Below are 19856 nucleotides of genomic sequence, written 5' to 3'. Positions count from 1 at the left end.
TTTCACTTTCCTGCTGATCATATTGATCCGATTGATAATCGATCACAGCTGATGTAAACACCAGCAGTCATCATGTGACCATCAGCCAGACACTATTGATCTGTGACCATACTGACTGTTACACTGATCACTGTAGAAATATTGGGATCAATAATGTTTATTGTCAGTTGATCACTTAACATTTAAAGATGAATTCCGTATAAAAACATTGTCGTCTACATCTTCTTCCTCTTTAAGATGTCGTTGTTTTCGTCGGGTCTGAGTGCGTGCAGTCTCCTCAGAGAGAACCAGGACTGGACCAGCAGCAGAACCGGGACCAGGACCCAGACCCCGTTAAAGAAGACCAGGTAGACCCAGAGGTAGAGCCAGCTGGACGTGTTCAGGTTGGGACTGCCAACCAGCCAATCAGGACAGAAGGTCATCCAGCCACCGTACAGCTCGCACACGCTCAGAGCGATCTGCAGGAAGTGTCTGTAAAAAAAAAAATATATATATATATATATATATATGTATGTATATATATATATGTATATATATATATATATATGTATATATATATATATATATATATATATATATATATATATATGTATGTATATATATATATATATATATATATATGTATATATATATGTATATATATATATGTATGTATATATATGTATATATGTATGTATATATATATATGTATGTATATATATATATATATATATATATATATATATGTATATATATATATATATATATATATGTATATATATATATATATATATATATATATATATATATATATATATATATATATACATATATATATATGTATATATATATATATATACATATATATATATATATATATATATATATATATATATATATATATATATATATATATATATATACATATATATATATATATATATATATATATATATATATATATATATATATATATATATATATATATATATATATATATATATATATATATATATATATATGTATATATATATATATATATATATATATACATACATATATATGTATATGTATATACAGTGTATCTACAGTAAAAATATATCTATACGTGTATCTACAGTGAATATATATATATATATATATATATATATATATATATATATATATATATATATATATATATATGTATATACACGTGTATCTACAGTAAAAATATATCTATACATGTATATACAGTAAAAATATATCACAGTATTTCACACACTGAGTACCTATAGTATTATTTGCATATTATTTACAGAGTCCAGTCTGTAGTACTTGCTGTAATATTACCTGTAATACTTGTTGTAGTATTACCTGTAGTACTTGCTGTGGTATTACCTGTAGTAGTAGTATTACCTGTAATACTTGTTGTAGTATTACCTGTAGTACTTGTTGTGGTATTACCTGTAGTACTTGCTGTGGTATTACCTGTAGTAGTAGTAGTATTACCTGTAGTACTTGCTGTGGTATTACCTGTAGTACTTGCTGTGGTATTACCTGTAGTAGTAGTATTACCTGTAGTACTTGCTGTGGTATTACCTGTAGTAGTAGTATTACCTGTAGTACTTGCTGTGGTATTACCTGTAGTAGTATTACCTGTAGTACTTGCTGTGGTATTACCTGTAGTACTTGTTGTAGTATTACCTGTAGTAGTAGTATTACCTGTAGTACTTGCTGTGGTATTACCTGTAGTACTTGCTGTGGTATTACCTGTAGTACTTGTTGTGGTATTACCTGTAGTACTTGCTGTGGTATTACCTGTAGTAGTAGTATTACCTGTAGTACTTGCTGTGGTATTACCTGTAGTAGTAGTATTACCTGTAGTACTTGTTGTAGTATTACCTGTAGTAGTAGTATTACCTGTAGTACTTGTTGTAGTATTACCTGTAGTACTTGCTGTGGTATTACCTGTAGTACTTGCTGTGGTATTACCTGTAGTAGTAGTATTACCTGTAGTACTTGTTGTAGTATTACCTGTAGTACTTGCTGTGGTATTACCTGTAGTACTTGCTGTGGTATTACCTGTAGTAGTAGTATTACCTGTAGTACTTGTTGTAGTATTACCTGTAGTAGTAGTATTACCTGTAGTACTTGCTGTGGTATTACCTGTAGTACTTGCTGTGGTATTACCTGTAGTACTTGTTGTGGTATTACCTGTAGTAGTAGTATTACCTGTAGTACTTGCTGTGGTATTACCTGTAGTACTTGTTGTGGTATTACCTGTAGTACTTGCTGTGGTATTACCTCTAGTAGTAGTATTACCTGTAGTACTTGTTGTAGTATTACCTGTAGTAGTAGTATTACCTGTAGTACTTGTTGTAGTATTACCTGTAGTAGTAGTATTACCTGTAGTACTTGCTGTGGTATTACCTGTAGTAGTAGTATTACCTGTAGTACTTGTTGTAGTATTACCTGTAGTAGTAGTATTACCTGTAGTACTTGCTGTGGTATTACCTGTAGTAGTAGTATTACCTGTAATACTTGTTGTAGTATTACCTGTAGTACTTGCTGTGGTATTACCTGTAGTAGTAGTATTACCTGTAGTACTTGCTGTGGTATTACCTGTAGTAGTAGTATTACCTGTAATACTTGTTGTAGTATTACCTGTAGTACTTGCTGTGGTATTACCTGTAGTAGTAGTATTACCTGTAGTACTTGCTGTGGTATTACCTGTAGTAGTAGTATTACCTGTAGTACTTGTTGTAGTATTACCTTTAGTAGTAGTATTACCTGTAGTACCTGTTGTAGTATTACCTGTAGTAGTAGTATTACCTGTAGTACTTGCTGTGGTATTACCTGTAGTAGTAGTATTACCTGTAATACTTGTTGTAGTATTACCTGTAGTACTTGTTGTGGTATTACCTGTAGTACTTGCTGTGGTATTACCTGTAGTAGTAGTAGTATTACCTGTAGTACTTGCTGTGGTATTACCTGTAGTACTTGCTGTGGTATTACCTGTAGTAGTAGTATTAACTGTGATACTTGTTGTAGTATTACCTGTAGTACTTGCTGTGGTATTACCTGTAGTACTTGCTGTGGTATTACCTGTAGTAGTAGTATTACCTGTAATACTTGTTGTAGTATTACCTGTAGTACTTGCTGTGGTATTACCTGTAGTACTTGCTGTGGTATTACCTGTAGTACTTGCTGTGGTATTACCTGTAGTAGTAGTATTACCTGTAATACTTGTTGTAGTATTACCTGTAGTACTTGTCCTTCAGTACTGCGTGTATCAGCAGCAGAGCGAGCAGAGAGTCGAGGACGACGGTCAGAATTTCTATCGAGACGATCATTGGATCAGAAACCAGCCAGCGACCATCAGCTTTACCATACTCCTTCCCTACAGAGACACAGACAGGTGGAGGGGGACAGACAGGTGGAGAGGGAGACAGACAGGAGGAGAGAGAGACAGGTGGAGAGGGAGACAGACAGGTGAAGAGAGACAGACAGGAGGAGAGAGAGACAGGTGGAGAGGGAGACAGACAGGTGGAGAGAGACAGACAGGTGGAGACAGAGAGACAGGTGGAGAGGGACAGGTGGAGAGGGAGACAGACAGGTGGAGAGAGAGACAGACAGGTGGAGAGGGACAGGTGGAGAGAGACAGACAGGTGGAGACAGAGAGACAGGTGGAGAGGGAGACAGACAGGAGGAGAGAGAGACAGACAGGTGGAGAGGGAGACAGACAGGTGGAGAGAGAGACAGACAGGTGGAGAGAGAGACAGACAGGTGGACAGACAGAGAGTTAAAGTCCTGCCATTAAAAAGTCACTTAAGTAAAACTGTATTAAAAAGTTTAAACTGGAAATGAAGTAAAGAATCTGAAAAGTGAAACTCACAGAGTTCAGCCAGCGGACCGTCAGACGTCTCCACCGTCCCAACCAGAGACATGTAGACAAACGGACCTTCCTGAGGACGCACAGACAACACAAACATAAACAATAAACAACAAATAATAAACAAACTGACTAACAAACAACCAGAGACATGTAGACAAACGGACCTTCCTGAGGACGCACAGACAAAAAACAGTAAAACAAACAACCAAATAATAAGTGAGGGGAAGATAAAGACGTATGAAACTGGTCCTGATTGGTCATACCAGTGTGAGGTGGACGATGACATCATAGAAGAGCCACAGTAGGATCCACCTGTCCTCTGCTGAGCTCCGCCCACCGTACCTGCGTGTTAGCAGAACAGCAACCAACACCTGGGAGCTACATGCTAACAGAGATAAGACAGAGACCGCAGAGAGGCTGGGGGGCGCTACTGAGTCCATCTGCTGTCAGAGAAGAAGAAGAAGAAGAAGAAGAAGAAGAAGTATACTGTGGAGAGAGGAGTACTACATCCAGTACAGGTAGTACTCTGTAGTAGTACTCTGCTACAGACGCAGTACTCTGGATGAAGAATCAGGACCAAACTGTGTGAATGTGGAGTGACATATGAAGCCCCGCCCCCCAAAGATCTCTATTGGTTGTGTTGATTCCAAACTCCACCCATTGGGCCTCCCATTGGCTGCTGAGGAGAACACCCCACTCCCTGACCCCCCCCCCCAACAGAGATCAAAGGGTCTCAGTAGAAACCAGACTACATTCAAAAAACAATAGATTCTACACTGAACCATTGTAGGTTCTATATAGAACCATTTTACAGCATTCATTAAAGAACGTGTGTAGTTTTTTACGGTTCTTTTAAATCACAGAAAAGTTTCTATTTGTTGAAATAATAATAATAATAGTGATCATGATGATTTGTATTTAAGACGCTTTAAAACAGCACAAACAAAAGCAAAGACTTACAAAGATAGAGGGAAAGAAATTAATTGTAATGCAAATAAATACACATTCTTCACTGTTAATATATATATATATATATATATATATATATATATATATATATATGTATATATATATGTATATGTATATATGCTGTGAAAAATAAATGTTTATCAGAATCTTTTTAATTTCTCAACAGATTTCAAAGGAAGAAAGAGTGAAATAAAATATCATTAAAATGAATAAAAATGCAGTTGAATGTATTAAAGCAGCTGAACCACAGAAGAAGAGAGTTCATCCAGCAGGAGGCGACACACTTTACACTGAGGGAATATATCGATCTTACAAAAACCATCCTGAAGCTTCACACTGTTATTGATCCTAAAATAAACAACAAACACTTTATCAGTCCATTTATGCTGGAATACCTGGACAGGTGTGTTATTATTATACACATTAATATTATTATATTAGTACAATAAGGTCATATTGAAAGTTTAGACGCCGACCACATCAGGCGGTAACAGTTCAACCTCGGAGATTATTCACTTGCTTGATTATATTTTATTGCAGAGATATAAAATGTTTAATATCTATGTTTTATTGATTATAATTTCTACTGTTTATTTCTAAGAAGAAGATTGTCACCTGAGAGAAGAGACGTGTTGACAGTCTGTAGATCTGAGGCCGAGCAGTTAGAAATAAACCATGCTGACACACAGTAAACCTGGAGGTTTTGGAGCCCCTGGGGGTCTCAGACCCCGGGGCACTTACCAGGTTTTCCCTGTTGGTAATCCGGTCTTGGCTGAAGTATAATTTTGTGTGTGTCACCGTTTTGGTGCACCTGTTGTGGTACCTGGTTCCTGTGCCCAGTTCCCCGGCATTCTTACCGTGAGTTTGTATTGGATTCTTTGCCTCCCTTAGATCTTGGCTGGATCCTGGATTTTTGTAATTTGCCTGCTCCCTAGTGAACTGTTTGCCACCTTGGACTCACTCCCCTGCTTCCACCACGGCCAGCCGGTAACCTATCTGCCTTTTGTCTGTTCATTACCTGTCTGCCTACCAGTCTGCCTGTACTTGCCCGTAAACCACATCACCCCCATTAAACACTGTACCCATCCGGCTACTTCATACCGCTTCCTGGTCATCTGCCTTTGGGTCCACATACCACTACACAGCACACACGACAGAAAAGTGTCTCAATCCAAAGTGAAATCTTTAAACGTCTTGTTTTGTCCAACCAACAGCTCAAACCTCAAAGATATTTGGTTTATTTTGACATAAAACAAAGAAAAACAGGAAACCTGAAGTTAAAATGAGAACCGGGAAACGGAAATGTGGTTACATTGGATTTTATTGGTTATTTGTCGAGTTCAGGTGATTCTCACACACCTGTTGAATGATTGACAGTCTGACAGGTAACGTGAGTCAAACAGGAACTGTTCTTTGGCAGCAGAAAGTTTCTATTTGTGTTCAAATAAAAAAAGAAGATAAACAGCGACTTTATCCCTGAAAACAACAAAGAGATAAAACAGTTTGAAACTTCAGTTGATATTAAACACAAGTTTAATCAGTTTAACTCTGCAGTCAATGTGTTTCTGACTTGTTTCACAGATCAAACTGTTTGATCAGGTCTGTTGATCAGTCTATCTGTCACTGTTACAGTTATTAATACTTCTGTGTCATTAATAAGCAGTTAAATCAATAAGAGGCTGGTTATTATTCAGCGTAGATGTCAACACACACACACACTGTAGGAAATTAAACTGATCGACTTATTGAAATTGGAAATTTATTGGAAATCAAATGTAATTTATATTGAAAACATTTCAGAAAGCATGCAGAACTCATTTCAATAACAGATATTTTAACAGACAGGAACATCAGGAGAACGTTAGGGGAACTTTAGAGGAACCTTAAGAAAAACTTGGGGGGGACGTTTGTGGAACCTCAGTGGAAACTTAAGGGAACCTTAGAGGGGAACCCAAGTGGAATGTTAGAGGAACCTTTGGGGAACCTTGGAGGAATCCTAGCGCAACCTTAGTGAAACCTTGGAGGAACCTAGGAGTACCTTAGGAAAATGGTACAGGGACCATATAAGAACTTTTATCGAATCTTAAAGCAATTGGACAAAATTTGGGGCAACCTTAGCAGAGGTTAGGTGAACCTTAGAGGAACCTCAGAGGAACTTTATGGGAACCCTGGGGGAGCCTTGGGCAACCATAATGGAATCTTAGAGGTACTTACGTGAAACCATAAGGGATCCTTTTGGAAACGTTAGGGCAATCTTTGAAGAACCTTAGGGGAATTTTTGGGAATAGCAGAACTTCAGAGGAACCTCAAGGCAAAAGATTATAACATTCAGAGACCCCTTGGGAATCAGTAACATTTGAGGAATATCAGAGGAACGTTCTGTGTTTTCAGGGATCTGTTTAGCACCATGTTACCTCAGTGATCCCTGAGTTCTGTGTGTTTGTGAGAACCTGGTCAGGATGATTGACAGGTTCAGACTTTCAGTTGGGTTCCACTGATGTAAATGTTTTCATGTTACATTAATGTTATTGATCAGCCGAGTTATCATGTTTATATCAGTCAGCTGTTTTTGAATAAAAAAAGAATAAACATAAAAAGGAAACTAAAAGGAAAGTTTAACATTAAAGTAAAGCTGTCCAGTAAAAACCACGTATCTCCAAATTGAAAGTGTTTTTTTAGGTTTTCAGATCAGTTAAAGAATTAAACGTTAAAATTCTCCCACGTCATACAAAACTTTAACCTAAAATGCACCGTAACAGATCAGAATACAAGCGTTGTTTTGTCTTTAGGTCCTGATAAGTTTAAATTCTGGGGATAGGTAGTTTTCAGGCTCACATGTAAAGACCTTAAATATCAGCACAGATGATCAGATATCTGAACTCTGGAATCAATCTGTTTGTGTGGAGGTTTATCAATAAAAGAAATATTTATCAATAACAAAACAGCTCTTAACTTTAAAGGAACAGTTCAACATTTAGTGAAAGCATCTTCCTCTCTTTCTCTTTGAGAAAGCTAACCAGCTGCTGGCTGTGGAATCAATCTGAACATCTGACTCAGCGAGAAAGAGAAGAAGAGGATGCACCAAAACTATTCCTTTAACTTAGCTCAGACCTGAACTCTCCGATTGATCACAGCTCAGATCTGTTTTGTTGTGAATGAACCTCCATGAAACTGAATATTAACGAGTGTTTAGGATTCCTTCTCTTTCTCCTCCTCCCCTTTCTCCTCCTGAGGGAGGGTGGAGGACAGAGAGTACTCCTGACTGACTCCCTCTGAAACCACAGACAGATCCGCCTCCGCACCTGACGCCTCCTCACCTCCCTTCTCCTCCCCCTCCTCTTTCTCTTCCTCTTTCTCCTCCTCTTTCAGCTCCTCCTTCACCTCCTCCTCCTCCTCCTCTTTCTCCTCCTGCTCAGCTGGAGCCAGGTGGGCATGGACCTCGGTGAAAGGGACCTCCTGGTCGGTGCTGCCCAGCGGGGAGGCCTGGACGTCAGCCTCGATAATGAACGACTCCCTGCTCTGAACAGAGGCCTCGGGGGGCTGAGAGTCGGAGCTGCTGCGAGGCTGAAAACACAGACAGTCAGAGGTCAGAGGAAGTGGAATAACACAGAAACTCGATGGAACCTTAAGGGAACTTTGGAAGAGATAGGATAATCTTAGTGGACCTTCTGTGAAAAATTTAGAGAACCTCAGAAACTTTAGTGGAAACGGTCAGACGAGCCAACAGCCGCAAAGTTCCTCCACCCAAGTCAAACTCAGCATTTTATAAAGAAAAAAACTGAAGAAATTAACGTGAACTAGTTTGTTTTAATCTGTGTGAAATGAACTTTGAGCGAGCTCTTGTGAAGTGTGAACTTGCACAACACTGTTTAAGGGGAACCATGGGGGAATCTTAGTGGGATGTTACAGAAACATGGGGTGAACTTGAATGTGAGGGGAACTTTAGTGGAACCTCAGGGGAACCTTAAAGGGACTTTAGGTGAACATTGTGGTAAACCTAGGGGCATGTTAGAGGAAACTTTGGGGGTACCTTTAGAAAATGTTAGGGGAACCTTAGAGGAACTTGATAATATTCAGATTCATGGAGTTTAATGATAACAGAGATCCCAGTACCTTCCTGATGCTGAAGGCCAGAGGTGAAACCTTCAGGCTGGAGGTTTTCTGTTTGATTTTCGCTCGTTGCTCCTGAGAAACAATCTTTGTTCCAATCTTTGTCATCTTCTTCTCAATGTTCTGCCTGGAGAACGCCTTCTTCAGACTGTCGACCTGCAGAGAGAGAGACAGTTACACCTGTCTGCACACCTGTCTGACTGTACACCTGTCTGTGGTTCTTACCTTCTTCAGACTGGAGCGTTTCAGTTTCTCGGCTCTGGATTTCTCCATGTTCTCCAGATCATGAGGCCACACCTCCTCATCCTCTAGCTCCGCCTCCAGCCCAACGTCCTCATCAGATGATAGATCGATGGTCTGGAGCCCGCCCTCCTGGGAATGGTCGCCGTCGATGACGCCCGGCGCCGATTCATCACCTTCTTCCAAAATCTCATTACGAGGGAATGGAGGAGGATCCTTCACGAAAACAGTGGAGGGGATCTCGTTCTCCTCCTGAAGTAGAGAAGAGGAGAACATTAGGGAAATATTCAAGGAACCTTACTTTGAAAATATTAAGGGGGCCTGGGTAGGAGCATCTTAGAGTATCTTAACAGGAATCTTGGGGGAACCTTATGAGAACATTAGGAGATTGTTGGAGTGACAGGAAAATATTAGGGGTGCCTTGGAGGAACCTTTGGGGACCTGGGGGTTACCTTGGAGGCATCCTAGGGGAACATAAGGGGCACCTTAGGGAACCCTTATGAAAATGTTTGAGGGCCCTTAGTGGAACCTCAGAGGATCCTAAAAGGAATTTTACAGGCACATTTGTGGAACTTTAGGAGAATGTTAGGAGAACCTTGGGGGAACCTTAGTGAAAGCTTAGAGGATCTTTACAGGAACCTTAGAAGGAACCTTAAAGAAACCTTGGTGGAATCTTAGGTGAACTTTAGGGGAATATTAAACAAGCCATAGAAAATGTTTAGGGTGACCTTACTGGTACATCTAGGGAACCTTAGTGGAACCTTAGAGTAACTATAATGGAACCTTAAGGGTTTACTAAGGAGAATGCCACGGGAGCCTTAGTGGAACATTACGGTAGCCATATGAAAATCTTAGAGGGACTTAGAGAAATCCCATTAGAACCTTAGAAAAACTTTAGCAGATCCTTGGGAGAACTTTGAGGTAACATTAGGAGAATGCTAGGAGAACCTTAGTGGAACATCAGAGGAACTTCAGGGTAACCTAAAAGTATGTGGATAGCTGAACATTTCCTCCATATATGACAGTGTAACATGTGAATGTGACACCATGGACATTAATGGGGTTGGGGTCAGGGTTCTGTGCAGATCAGTACAGTTCTTCCAGACCAAACCCATTTCTTTATATAACCGGTTTCCTGTGAAACACGAAAGAGACAAACACAAATTGGTCAACCAAAGATGCTCTTAAAATACAGTAAACCCTTAATTTACCCTGAAAACATGAGGTGCTTGGTGTGGCAGAGTTCCCTTAACTTGTCCTTTTAATTTGAGAAGATGAAAGCAAAATATCAATACATTTAAATAAAAGCACCTGATTAACAAATTAAAAATAATTAAAAAGGCACATGACTTTCCTTTTAATTTATACACTAATATCAGATAAACTTACCTCTGTTCTTTATTTCATCTCCTAAACATCAAATCTGCACCAACACCATCATCAATCCATTAATTAATGGATAAATTAATAGAATTTCATATACTAAGGTTTTTAATGGATTATCTCCACAGTTTAACATTTTAATGTTAAAATTAAAGGATGGCTTTCGTGTTATTTGGTCCTCTATATAGTTATTATCCCCCTTATAATCCTATTACAAAGCACCGTAATTAAATCTTTATTAATGGGTTAATGGCTAATTTCATGTGATTTTAAAGTATAAATCAAGATATTAGATAAGTTATTAATTTAATGGGTTTTACTTCCTTTTACTTTTACTTAAGAACCCTTAAATAATGCAGCTAATCGACTAATCATACCTTAACATATTATTGTCTAATATATATTATTACCCCCTTTAATTCCACTAAAATAGCTTAATTAAATCATCAATAATAGGTCAATGTATTAGATTTTAATGTACAAATTAAGGAATTCAGCATTTCTCTCTTTTGTTTTTCCTCCCAAACAAGAATTACAGTTAAGTATGTGAGCAGGGCTGTCCATATACTTTGTCCATATAGTGGTATGCAGTATGTGTACACAAAGACTTTAAAACAGAACACCAACACAAACAGGAAGATGAAGACCAGGGGGGGCAGAGCTGAAAGTTTCCACAGAGAGTGAAAGGGTTAAAAAGCAGAGCTGACAGAGAACCACACCCACCGAGGAATGCTGGGTATTTTAGGGAGGACGGGAATGTTTAGTGTCAGTGAGACGAGACAGAAAACACACATGTGTACACATTGATACTGCAGTACTAACCAGCTGGTTAGAAAACATGTACAGTAAAGAGACATTTACTTTCAGTTACTATGGTTTCACTGCAGACCTACTGTAGGATTTACTACAGTACAACTATTACCACTACTACAACTACAGTATTAGGACAGGACAGTCACACAACACACGTCGGTTGTTAACATTCATGTCTCAGGCCACACAAACACCTGCAGTTTGGACACATCTCTCATAATGTTAGCAGTACTTTCTGTGTACTTGTACTGTGTCTGTACTCACCTGTACTGACCTCGAGGCTCTAATGATAGAGGGAGTATAAATAAAACTGACTTGACTTGGCCTGTAGTGAACTGCACTTACATGCAATTACTTGTGACTACTTGTAGTTACTTCGGTGTTACCTGTTACCTGTAGCAATGTGTATAACTAGTTGGCTGCAGTTACCAGTAAACTCCTGTACTTTCTGATAAATATCTGTAGTTGTCTGTCGTCACCTGTAATTACCTGTAGCTATTTGTAGTTACCCGTAATTAACTGCGGTTACCTTTAGTTACTTTTCATTACCATTAACTATGTTGCTACTTGTAGCTACCCCTAATTACCTGTAGTTACCTGTAATTATCTGTAGTGGACTGTGGTTACCTGTTCTCACCTGTAGCTAGCAGGAGTTACCTGTATTAATTTATAATTGCTTGTAATTACCTGTAGCAACGTTCTCTTTAGTTGCCTACAGCTGTCACCTTTAGCTAGCTGTAGTTACTTGTAGTTTCCTGCAGTTACCTGTATTTACCTGTAGTGATGTATAATTATCTTTAGTTACTTGTTGTGTCCTGTAATTACCTGTAATTACTTGTATTTACTTGTTGATATCTGTAGTTACCTTTAACCACTTATAGTTACCCATAAATACATGTAGTAATGTGCAGCTACTTATAGTTAGTGATTGTTAGTTACCTGTTGTGACGTGTAGTTACCCATGACTACCTGTAGTTACCAGTAATTACCTGTAGTTAGCAGTGACCTGTCAGCCTCTAATCCTTTAATTCACAGACTCTTAGACACAACTGTGAAAAGTAAAAGTTCCTTAAAGTTAAACACTTCAGACAGAAAGGAGTCAACCAGTCTGATCACAGGGTTTCTGTGTGAAAGTACAGCTCCGAGACCAGCTGATGGACTGAGTCACTGACTTCATGATCACTGTTGTAACCATGACAACCAGTCCACATGACAGCTCACTCCGACCTTTGTATTGACTGTTTCCATGCAGTTTTTCCAGATCAATTCCTCCAGCAGATGGTGACCAAATAAGGTCACAGACTGAAAATCAGCAACAGACAAAGAGAGAAAACAAATGCCTGTGGAGAACCTTAGTGTATGTGGAGAACTTAACTGTCTGTGGAGAACGTTACTGTCTGTGGAGAACTTAACTGTCTGTGGAGAACCTTAGTGTATGTGGAGAACTTAACTGTCTGTGGAGAACGTTACTGTCTGTGGATGACGTTACTGTATGTGGAGAACCTCACTGTCTGTGGAGAACCTCACTGTCTGTGGAGAACTTTACTGTCTGTGGAGAACTTTACTGATGGAAAACTTTACTGTCTGTGGAGAACTTTACTGTCTGTGGAGAACTTTACTGATGGAAAACTTTACTGTCTGTGGAGAACTTTACTGTCTGTGGAGAACTTTACTGATGGAAAACTTTACTGTCTGTGGAGAACTTTACTGTCTGTGGATGACGTTACTGTATGTGGAGAACCTCACTGTCTGTGGAGAACCTCACTGTCTGTGGAGAACTTTACTGTCTGTGGAGAACTTTACTGATGGAAAACTTTACTGTCTGTGGAGAACTTTACTGTCTGTGGAGAACCTCACTGTCTGTGGAAAACTTTACTGTCTGTGGAGAACTTTACTGTCTGTGGAGAACCTCACTGTCTGTGGAGAACTTTACTGTCTGTGGAGAACTTTACTGATGGAAAACGTTACTGTCTGTGGAGAACTTTACTGATGAAAAACTTTACTGTCTGTGGAAAACTTTACTGTCTGTGGAGAACTTTACTGTCTGTGGAGAACTTTACTGATGGAAAACTTTACTGTCTGTGGAGAACTTTACTGTCTGTGGAGAACCTCACTGTCTGTGGAGAACTTTACTGTCTGTGGAGAACGTTACTGTCTGTGGAGAACTTTACTGATGGAAAACTTTACTGTCTGTGGAGAACGTTACTGTCTGTGGAGAACTTTACTGTCTGTGGAGAACGTTACTGTCTGTGGAGAACTTTACTGTCTGTGGAGAACCTCACTGTCTGTGGAGAACTTTACTGTCTGTGGAGAACGTTACTGTCTGTGGAGAACTTTACTGATGGAAAACTTTACTGTCTGTGGAGAACGTTACTGTCTGTGGAGAACCGTACTGTCTGTGGAGAACCTTACTGCCTATGGAGAACCGTACTGCCTGTGGAGAACCGTACTGTATGTGGAGAACTTTACTGATGCAGTACTTCACTCTCTGTGGAGAACCTTACTGTCTGTGGAGAACTTTACTGTCTGTTGGGAACTAGTGATGGAGAACCTTACTGATGGAGAACTTTACTGACAGAGCAGAAGTTTAATACGTTTTATCCAGTTTTTTTCATTTGGTGTTTGATCAGACTTTAGTAATCACAGTTTGTCGTATCAGACACATAAAGGCTAATTACACATAAAGTTTAGTTCACTCATCATGAGTACTACTACTACTACTACTGCTGCTGCTACTGTTACTACTACTACTACTACAACTACTACTGCTGCTGCTACTACTACTACTACTACTGCTGCTGCTACTGTTACTACTACTACTACTACAACTACTACTGCTGCAACTACTACTGCAACTGCTACTACTGCTGCTGCTGCTGCTTACTACTACTGCTACTGCAACTGCTACTGCTGCAACTGCTACCGCTGCTGCTGTTACTACTGCTACTACTGCTGCTGCCGCCGCAACTGCTGCTGCAACTGCTGCTGCCGCTGCTGCTGTTACTGCTGCTGCTGCTGCAACTGCTGCCGCCGCAACTGCTGCTGCTGCTGCTGTTGCTGCTGCTGCTGCTGCTGCTGCCGCAACTGCCACTGCTGCTGCTGCCACTGCTGCTGCTGCTGCTGCTACTGCTGCTGCCGCTGCTGCTGCTGCTGCTGCTGCTAATGCCGCTGCGCTGCTGCTGCTGCTGCTGCTGCCGCCACTGCTGCTGCTGCTGCTGCTGCTGCCACTGCCGCTGCTGCCACCGCTGCTGCTGCTGCTGCTGCTGCTGCTGCACCGCTGCAACCACCTGCTGCTGCCACCACCGCTGCTGCCACCGCTGCTGCTGCTGCTGCTGCTGCTGCACTGCTGCTGCCGCTGCAACCACTGCTGCTGCTGCTGCCGCCGCTGCTGCTGCTGCCGCTGCTGCTGCTGCTGCTGCTGCCACTGCTGCTGCTGCAACCACCGCCACCGCTGCAACCACCACTACCACCGCTGCTGCTGCTGCTGCCACTGCTGCTGCTGCTGCCACTGCAACCACCACCGCTGCAACCACCACCGCCACCGCCACCGCCAGCTGCTGCTGCTGCTGCTGCACCACTGCTGCCGCTGCTGCTGCTGCTGCCACCACTGCTGCTGCGGCCACTGCCGCTACCACCGCTGCTGCTGCCGCTGCTGCTGCTGCTGCTGCACTGCTGCTGCCAACCACTACCACCGCTGCCACCACTGCCGCTGCCACCACTGCTGCTGCGCACCACCACCACAGCTGCCACCGCTGCTGCTGCCACCACTGCTGCTGCCACCGCGCTGCCACCGCAACTACTGCTGCTGCTGCCGCAACCACTGCTGCTGCTGCTGCAACCACTGCCACCGCCACCACTGCTGCCGCTGCTGCTGCTGCTGCTGCCACCGCTGCTGCTGCTGCTGCACCACTGCACCACCTGCAGCGCCGCTGCTGCTGCTGCTGCCGCCGCTGCCACTGCTGCCACTGCTGCTGCTGCTGCGCACCACTGCACCTGCTGCTGCTGCTGCTGCTGCTGCTGCTGCAACACTGCCGCTGCCACTGCACCACCGCTGCTGCAACAGCTGCTGCTGCTGCTGCAACTGCAGCTGCTGCTGCTGCACCGCTGCTGCCACCGCGCACTGCTGCTGCTGCTGCCAGCTGCTGCTGCCACCGCCACCGCAGCAGCAACTGCTGCTGCTGCTGCTGCCACCGCTGCCGCGGCAGCTGCTGCTGCTGCCGCCAGCGGCCGCCAGCAGCAGCAGCTGCAGCGCAGCCACCGCTGCCGCTGCTGCTGCTGCCGCTGCTGCCGCCGCTGCCACTGCTGCTGCGCTGCAACCACTGCTGCTGCTGCTGCTGCTGCTGCTGCTGCCGCTGCCGCTGCTGCCTTACTGCTACTACTTCTGCCGCCGCTGCTGCTACTGCTACTGCTGCTGCTACTGCTGCTGCTACTGTTACTACTTCTACTGCTGCTGCTACTGCTACTGCTGCTGCTACTACTACTGCTACTGCTGCAACTACTACTACTGCTGCTGCTACTGCTACTACTACTGCTACTGCTGCAACTACTACTACTACTACTACAACTACTACTGCTGCTGCTACTGCTGCTGCTACAACTACTTTCTGACATCCAGTCTGTGATATAAACTGGAGGTGTGGAGTTTAAAGATGTGTCTGTTTACCAGGCAGGGAAGTTCTGATGACAACATATCAGACATGACACATTATCCGGGTGCATTATGGGAAATGTAGGTAATGGAGTGGCCCTTTAACTGTGGATTCCAGACTCCTGGATCGAGGCTGGACTGGTGGCTGTGGTCTAAAATTAACTTTAAGGGGTCAACACTTCGGAGAATGTGGTCTGAATGCCCTAAACTCCACATTAACCAATCAGATGATTGAAAGGAACAGTCTGAGACCCTATTTACACTGAGATTTAAATATGATATGCCCATATGACAAGTTTGAACTCTTGTTCTTGAGAGTCTGCCATTGTATGTTTTCCTTGTTCTGGAGCAGCAAAGGGCCTGAGGTTGGAATCAAACCCGGGCCGCTGCACTACGACTCGTCCTTAATGGTATGCGCTCTCAGGTGAGCTACCGGGGCGCCTCCCCCCGGTCCTGGAGTTTTTAACTGGCTCACAGGATCTTCCTCGGCAGAACAGGGACTTAACTGACATCTCAGCAGCAGAAATCGCTGTACTGAGGTAGCGTCCTGGTCCACATTTCACAGTCAGCCTCTAACTGACTTGTGACCTCTGACCTTTGACCTCCTCTCATTGTGTTTTCATCACACTGACCTGGAAGATGAGGACTTTAAAGTTGTTTCTGTTGATCAGGTGGGCGTGGTTTGCCTCCAGCTTCTTCACCTGGACACCCTGACGCTCCATCTTGTCACGAACCTGCAAAAACACAACCAGTGGTTTAAACCAAACTCCACTAGGTACGCGTCGAGGATGGCCGACAGTGACTGACGAGGGAAAAGCTGCCATGACCATTTTCAAAGGGGTCCCTTGACCTCTCACATCAAGATATCTGAATGAAAATGGGTTCTATGGGGACCCACGGGTCTCCCCTCTACAGACATACCCACGTTATGCTAATCCCATGCAGTTTTGAGCAAGAACCATGCAGTTTTTTGCATGCAGTATAAATATGTTATTTTCGCCTCTTCTAATAATGGTGTATTTGAATATTTCTGCATACTGGGGTCCTTAAACAGTATTGGAACTGCATAAAGCGGGTATGACTGGAAAGCTGAGACTCTTGTGGATTCAATGAGCCCAGTTAGTCCCCATAGTAGCCATTCATTTTTAAACTTGACCTCGCTGTATAAAATGACCTCTGGGATAATCCCATCGCCGAAAAATGCAATTTTTTACAGAAATCTCCAAATGTCCAAAGTTTTTGATATCAAATCACAGCAATTTTTCTGTGGTGTTCGTCAAGGTCTTGGTGTCTTATGTGGTATTTTGAAGTGATTTTTGACCATTTTTATCCATTTTCAAGTGGTAAAAAATTGTTAAATTATACACAAAATCTGTGTAAGAAATGGCATCAACCCAAACATTGCTGCAACAACTGATGAGCTATAATTGAGCATGGGAATGGCCATCATATACTTGTATCATAATGTTCTAAGCCCATATACACTCAAAACTTCCAAAATTTGAATAGGCGCCTAACCAAAACACAATGTTTATTACTGATTTATGACTGCTGAGCTGCATCTCAAATTAATCTTCAGGTTCCCAGCTTTCAGATGATGTAAATCACTTCTATGTGGCACATACTGTTGACCTGCTATCCCCCCCCAAAGATCCCCTGTCCCCCCCTAAAAAAGACAGAAATGGGGCTACGGTAGGGAGGGGTGGAGTGCAAGAGTTTAAATCTACCTGTCAGGTGATGAAACAGTAATATTACACCAGCCTTTACCTCCTTCATGGTGACGGACAGTTTGCGGCTCTTGTCCAGCAGTTTGCTGACGGTGTTGGAGGTGTGACTGTGGCTCTTGGACAGTTTGGTCATGTCAGCCTGGATTCCTCTGACCACGCCCTCCATCTCCACCTGATGCACCTGAAACACAACCAACCAGTAACCAATCAGATGTCAGCCTGGACACTCAAACACTCACAGGTTTACAGAAAGGTTTAACTTTATGCAAATGTTCAACCTGATGACAACCAATGAGCTGCTCCAGATTCCCTGTGAATGATGGCAGAGTTTGTTTTGATGAGTGAAACTAACATTAATGTCAGAGGATATGATGTCAGCTTAGCTTAGCTTGCTGCCCAGCCCACCTCTGACCAGAGGGCGTTTTTTAATATAAGGTCACGACGTAAATTAGGCCCAAACAGGCGACTCTGCCAGCATCGGCCTTGCGAGGTTCAGGGAAGATTTAAAACAGTAGATGGCATGCTGAGCCATTTTCAACCCAGCAAACACAGATTTTCATAAATTTGGTAATAATGTTGTCAATACTAACACCAGCACTGATGTGTTTCAGTCATATCATTTAGTTTACAGCTCAAAGTGTGCAGCACCTCTTTAACTTTAGCAAGCTGTCAGTAAGAAAACAACACGACATACAAGACTTAAATCTAACGTTATTAGGGGCCGAGCAGTTACAGTCCTCCTTGTCCACTGCTGTCGCCGGGCGTTGCTGTCTGCCATTTCTACAATGACCGCTTGTTGAGTCTGCCTGATTAAATACAGATTTCATTTAAAAAAGGCCAGTTGTCGTGACCGTTCCAGTGCGAGGCGAGGTAGACTGGTCCGATACCAGCCCCAGGAAGTGCACCGCGCTTTGAAGCCAATCTGACATAGCGGCCACATCGAGGAATTACACGCCACGTGACGCACACTGGCCCAAAAAGACTTTTCCCAGAGACTTACATTGTGGAAGAAGCGGCTGTACAAGCCCCGCGAAACGACTCGTTTCACCATCAGAATTAGATCCGTTCGGTCCGATAACGTTCGGAAAGTCTAGAAGAGCCTAGAAGTTAGCCGGCTCGGTGGCGGAGTCTCGCGCTCGCTCTCTGGGCCCCACGATGCGGAAGATCCGGGTTACTTTAAACCAGGAAGTCGAACGTTTTTGGTTTTATGCGCCACTAAACAGCTTTCATAGGAAGGAATGGAGCCCCCGTTCATAAAGCGAGACCAGGTGATCGACAGTGTTTATGACACTTGTCAGTAAGACTTCCTGGTGAGGCTACCTGCTCAGGTTTTGAGATGACATCATGCTTTGATTCTATTTTTCATTCCCTTCTTGTAGTCGTGTGAATTGTTCAATATATTTGCAGCTAAAGAGTTTAAATTTCTGCAGCTTCGCTCTGATTTAGCTCTTCTGGTTCTGTTGATGTCTATTTATGGGGACAAGTCTTTCCATGTTCCTGACCGCTGCGAACCTGGAAAACTCTTTTAAACTTTTAATGCAGTACTTTTGAGGTTCATTGTTCTCCCATTTTGATCTGTTTGAAAATGTAGTTAATGTGAATGTTGACTGACAGTCTGTTGATCTTTGAGACAGGAGCCAGTTTGACAGAAAACCTGTTCTAACATGTTATTAAAGATTCAAATACCATCTGAACTGAAAACTACAATCAACACAACCACAGTAACAGGAAGTAGCTCCACTTTGTCTGCAGGCGGATTTTTGCTTTTGTTAAAACTGCAGCCAAAGGTCAAAGTTATGAAATTATGTTTGTTTACTGGGCAAAGAGTTTTAGCTGAAGCATCGTGATATTACAGACATGTCAGGAATCTACAGTCCCGGCAGAGTTAAACATCTGCTCGCCAGCTTATTTAACCAGTAGCTATACGTGCTGCTGTGGGTCATGTGACTTCTGAATGTGGGATAAAAGTAGATCTTTGTATTCAAAGCTTTCATAAAAGAAGAGGGAGAAGCGCTCAGACGAAAGACGATAAAGAGAGACTCAAAATGATAAAACCTGATTGGACTTGTTGCATAAAACTGATTCTGAAACAGACAAAAACTGTTTGTAA

At 42.3% G+C, this 19856-nt stretch overlaps 3 protein-coding genes across 2 annotated transcripts in view; 1 reads left to right on the top strand and 2 right to left on the bottom strand.

Moving 5' to 3' along the window:
• Nucleotides 1-19856, top strand: part of LOC122871907 (NLR family CARD domain-containing protein 3-like) — a 752187-nt gene that overhangs the window by 521912 nt on the left and 210419 nt on the right.
• On the bottom strand, nt 142-4527 carry ebpl (EBP like). Its single transcript, XM_044187642.1, has 4 exons — nt 4120-4527; nt 3857-3926; nt 3223-3361; nt 142-471 (listed from the first exon to the last, which is right to left on the bottom strand). Exons 1-4 carry the CDS (start codon nt 4294-4296, stop codon nt 216-218), a joined length of 642 nt encoding a protein of 213 aa, XP_044043577.1. The 5' UTR covers nt 4297-4527; the 3' UTR covers nt 142-215.
• cavin2b (caveolae associated protein 2b) overlaps nt 6129-19856 on the bottom strand; it is a 15018-nt gene continuing 1290 nt past the window's right edge. The window contains exons 2-6 of the mRNA XM_044187591.1: nt 17787-17927; nt 16652-16753; nt 9161-9427; nt 8939-9091; nt 6129-8389 (exon numbers count right to left, since the gene is read on the bottom strand). Coding sequence (XP_044043526.1) covers nt 8015-8389; nt 8939-9091; nt 9161-9427; nt 16652-16753; nt 17787-17927 — 1038 coding nt within the window. The 3' untranslated portion in view covers nt 6129-8014. The remainder of the gene's footprint in view (nt 8390-8938; nt 9092-9160; nt 9428-16651; nt 16754-17786; nt 17928-19856) is intronic.

This window comes from Siniperca chuatsi, linkage group LG24 (genome assembly GCF_020085105.1).
Source record: "Siniperca chuatsi isolate FFG_IHB_CAS linkage group LG24, ASM2008510v1, whole genome shotgun sequence".
NCBI lineage: Eukaryota > Metazoa > Chordata > Actinopteri > Centrarchiformes > Sinipercidae > Siniperca > Siniperca chuatsi.
The sequence above is the reverse complement of the archived record's forward strand: the minus strand, read 5'-3'. Positions and strand labels throughout refer to the sequence as shown.

What these genes read in the sequence shown, in the direction of transcription:
- ebpl (XM_044187642.1), bottom strand. Translation starts at nt 4,296, where the DNA reads ATGGACTCAGTAGCGCCCCCCAGCCTCTCTGCGGTCTCTGTCTTATCT. An exon ending in TCATCGTCCACCTCACACTG is followed by an intron (nt 3,927 to 4,119) that starts GTATGACCAATC and finishes GTGCGTCCTCAG; the next exon opens with GAAGGTCCGTTTGTCTACAT. An exon ending in CGGTCCGCTGGCTGAACTCT is followed by an intron (nt 3,362 to 3,856) that starts GTGAGTTTCACT and finishes GTGTCTCTGTAG; the next exon opens with GGAAGGAGTATGGTAAAGCT.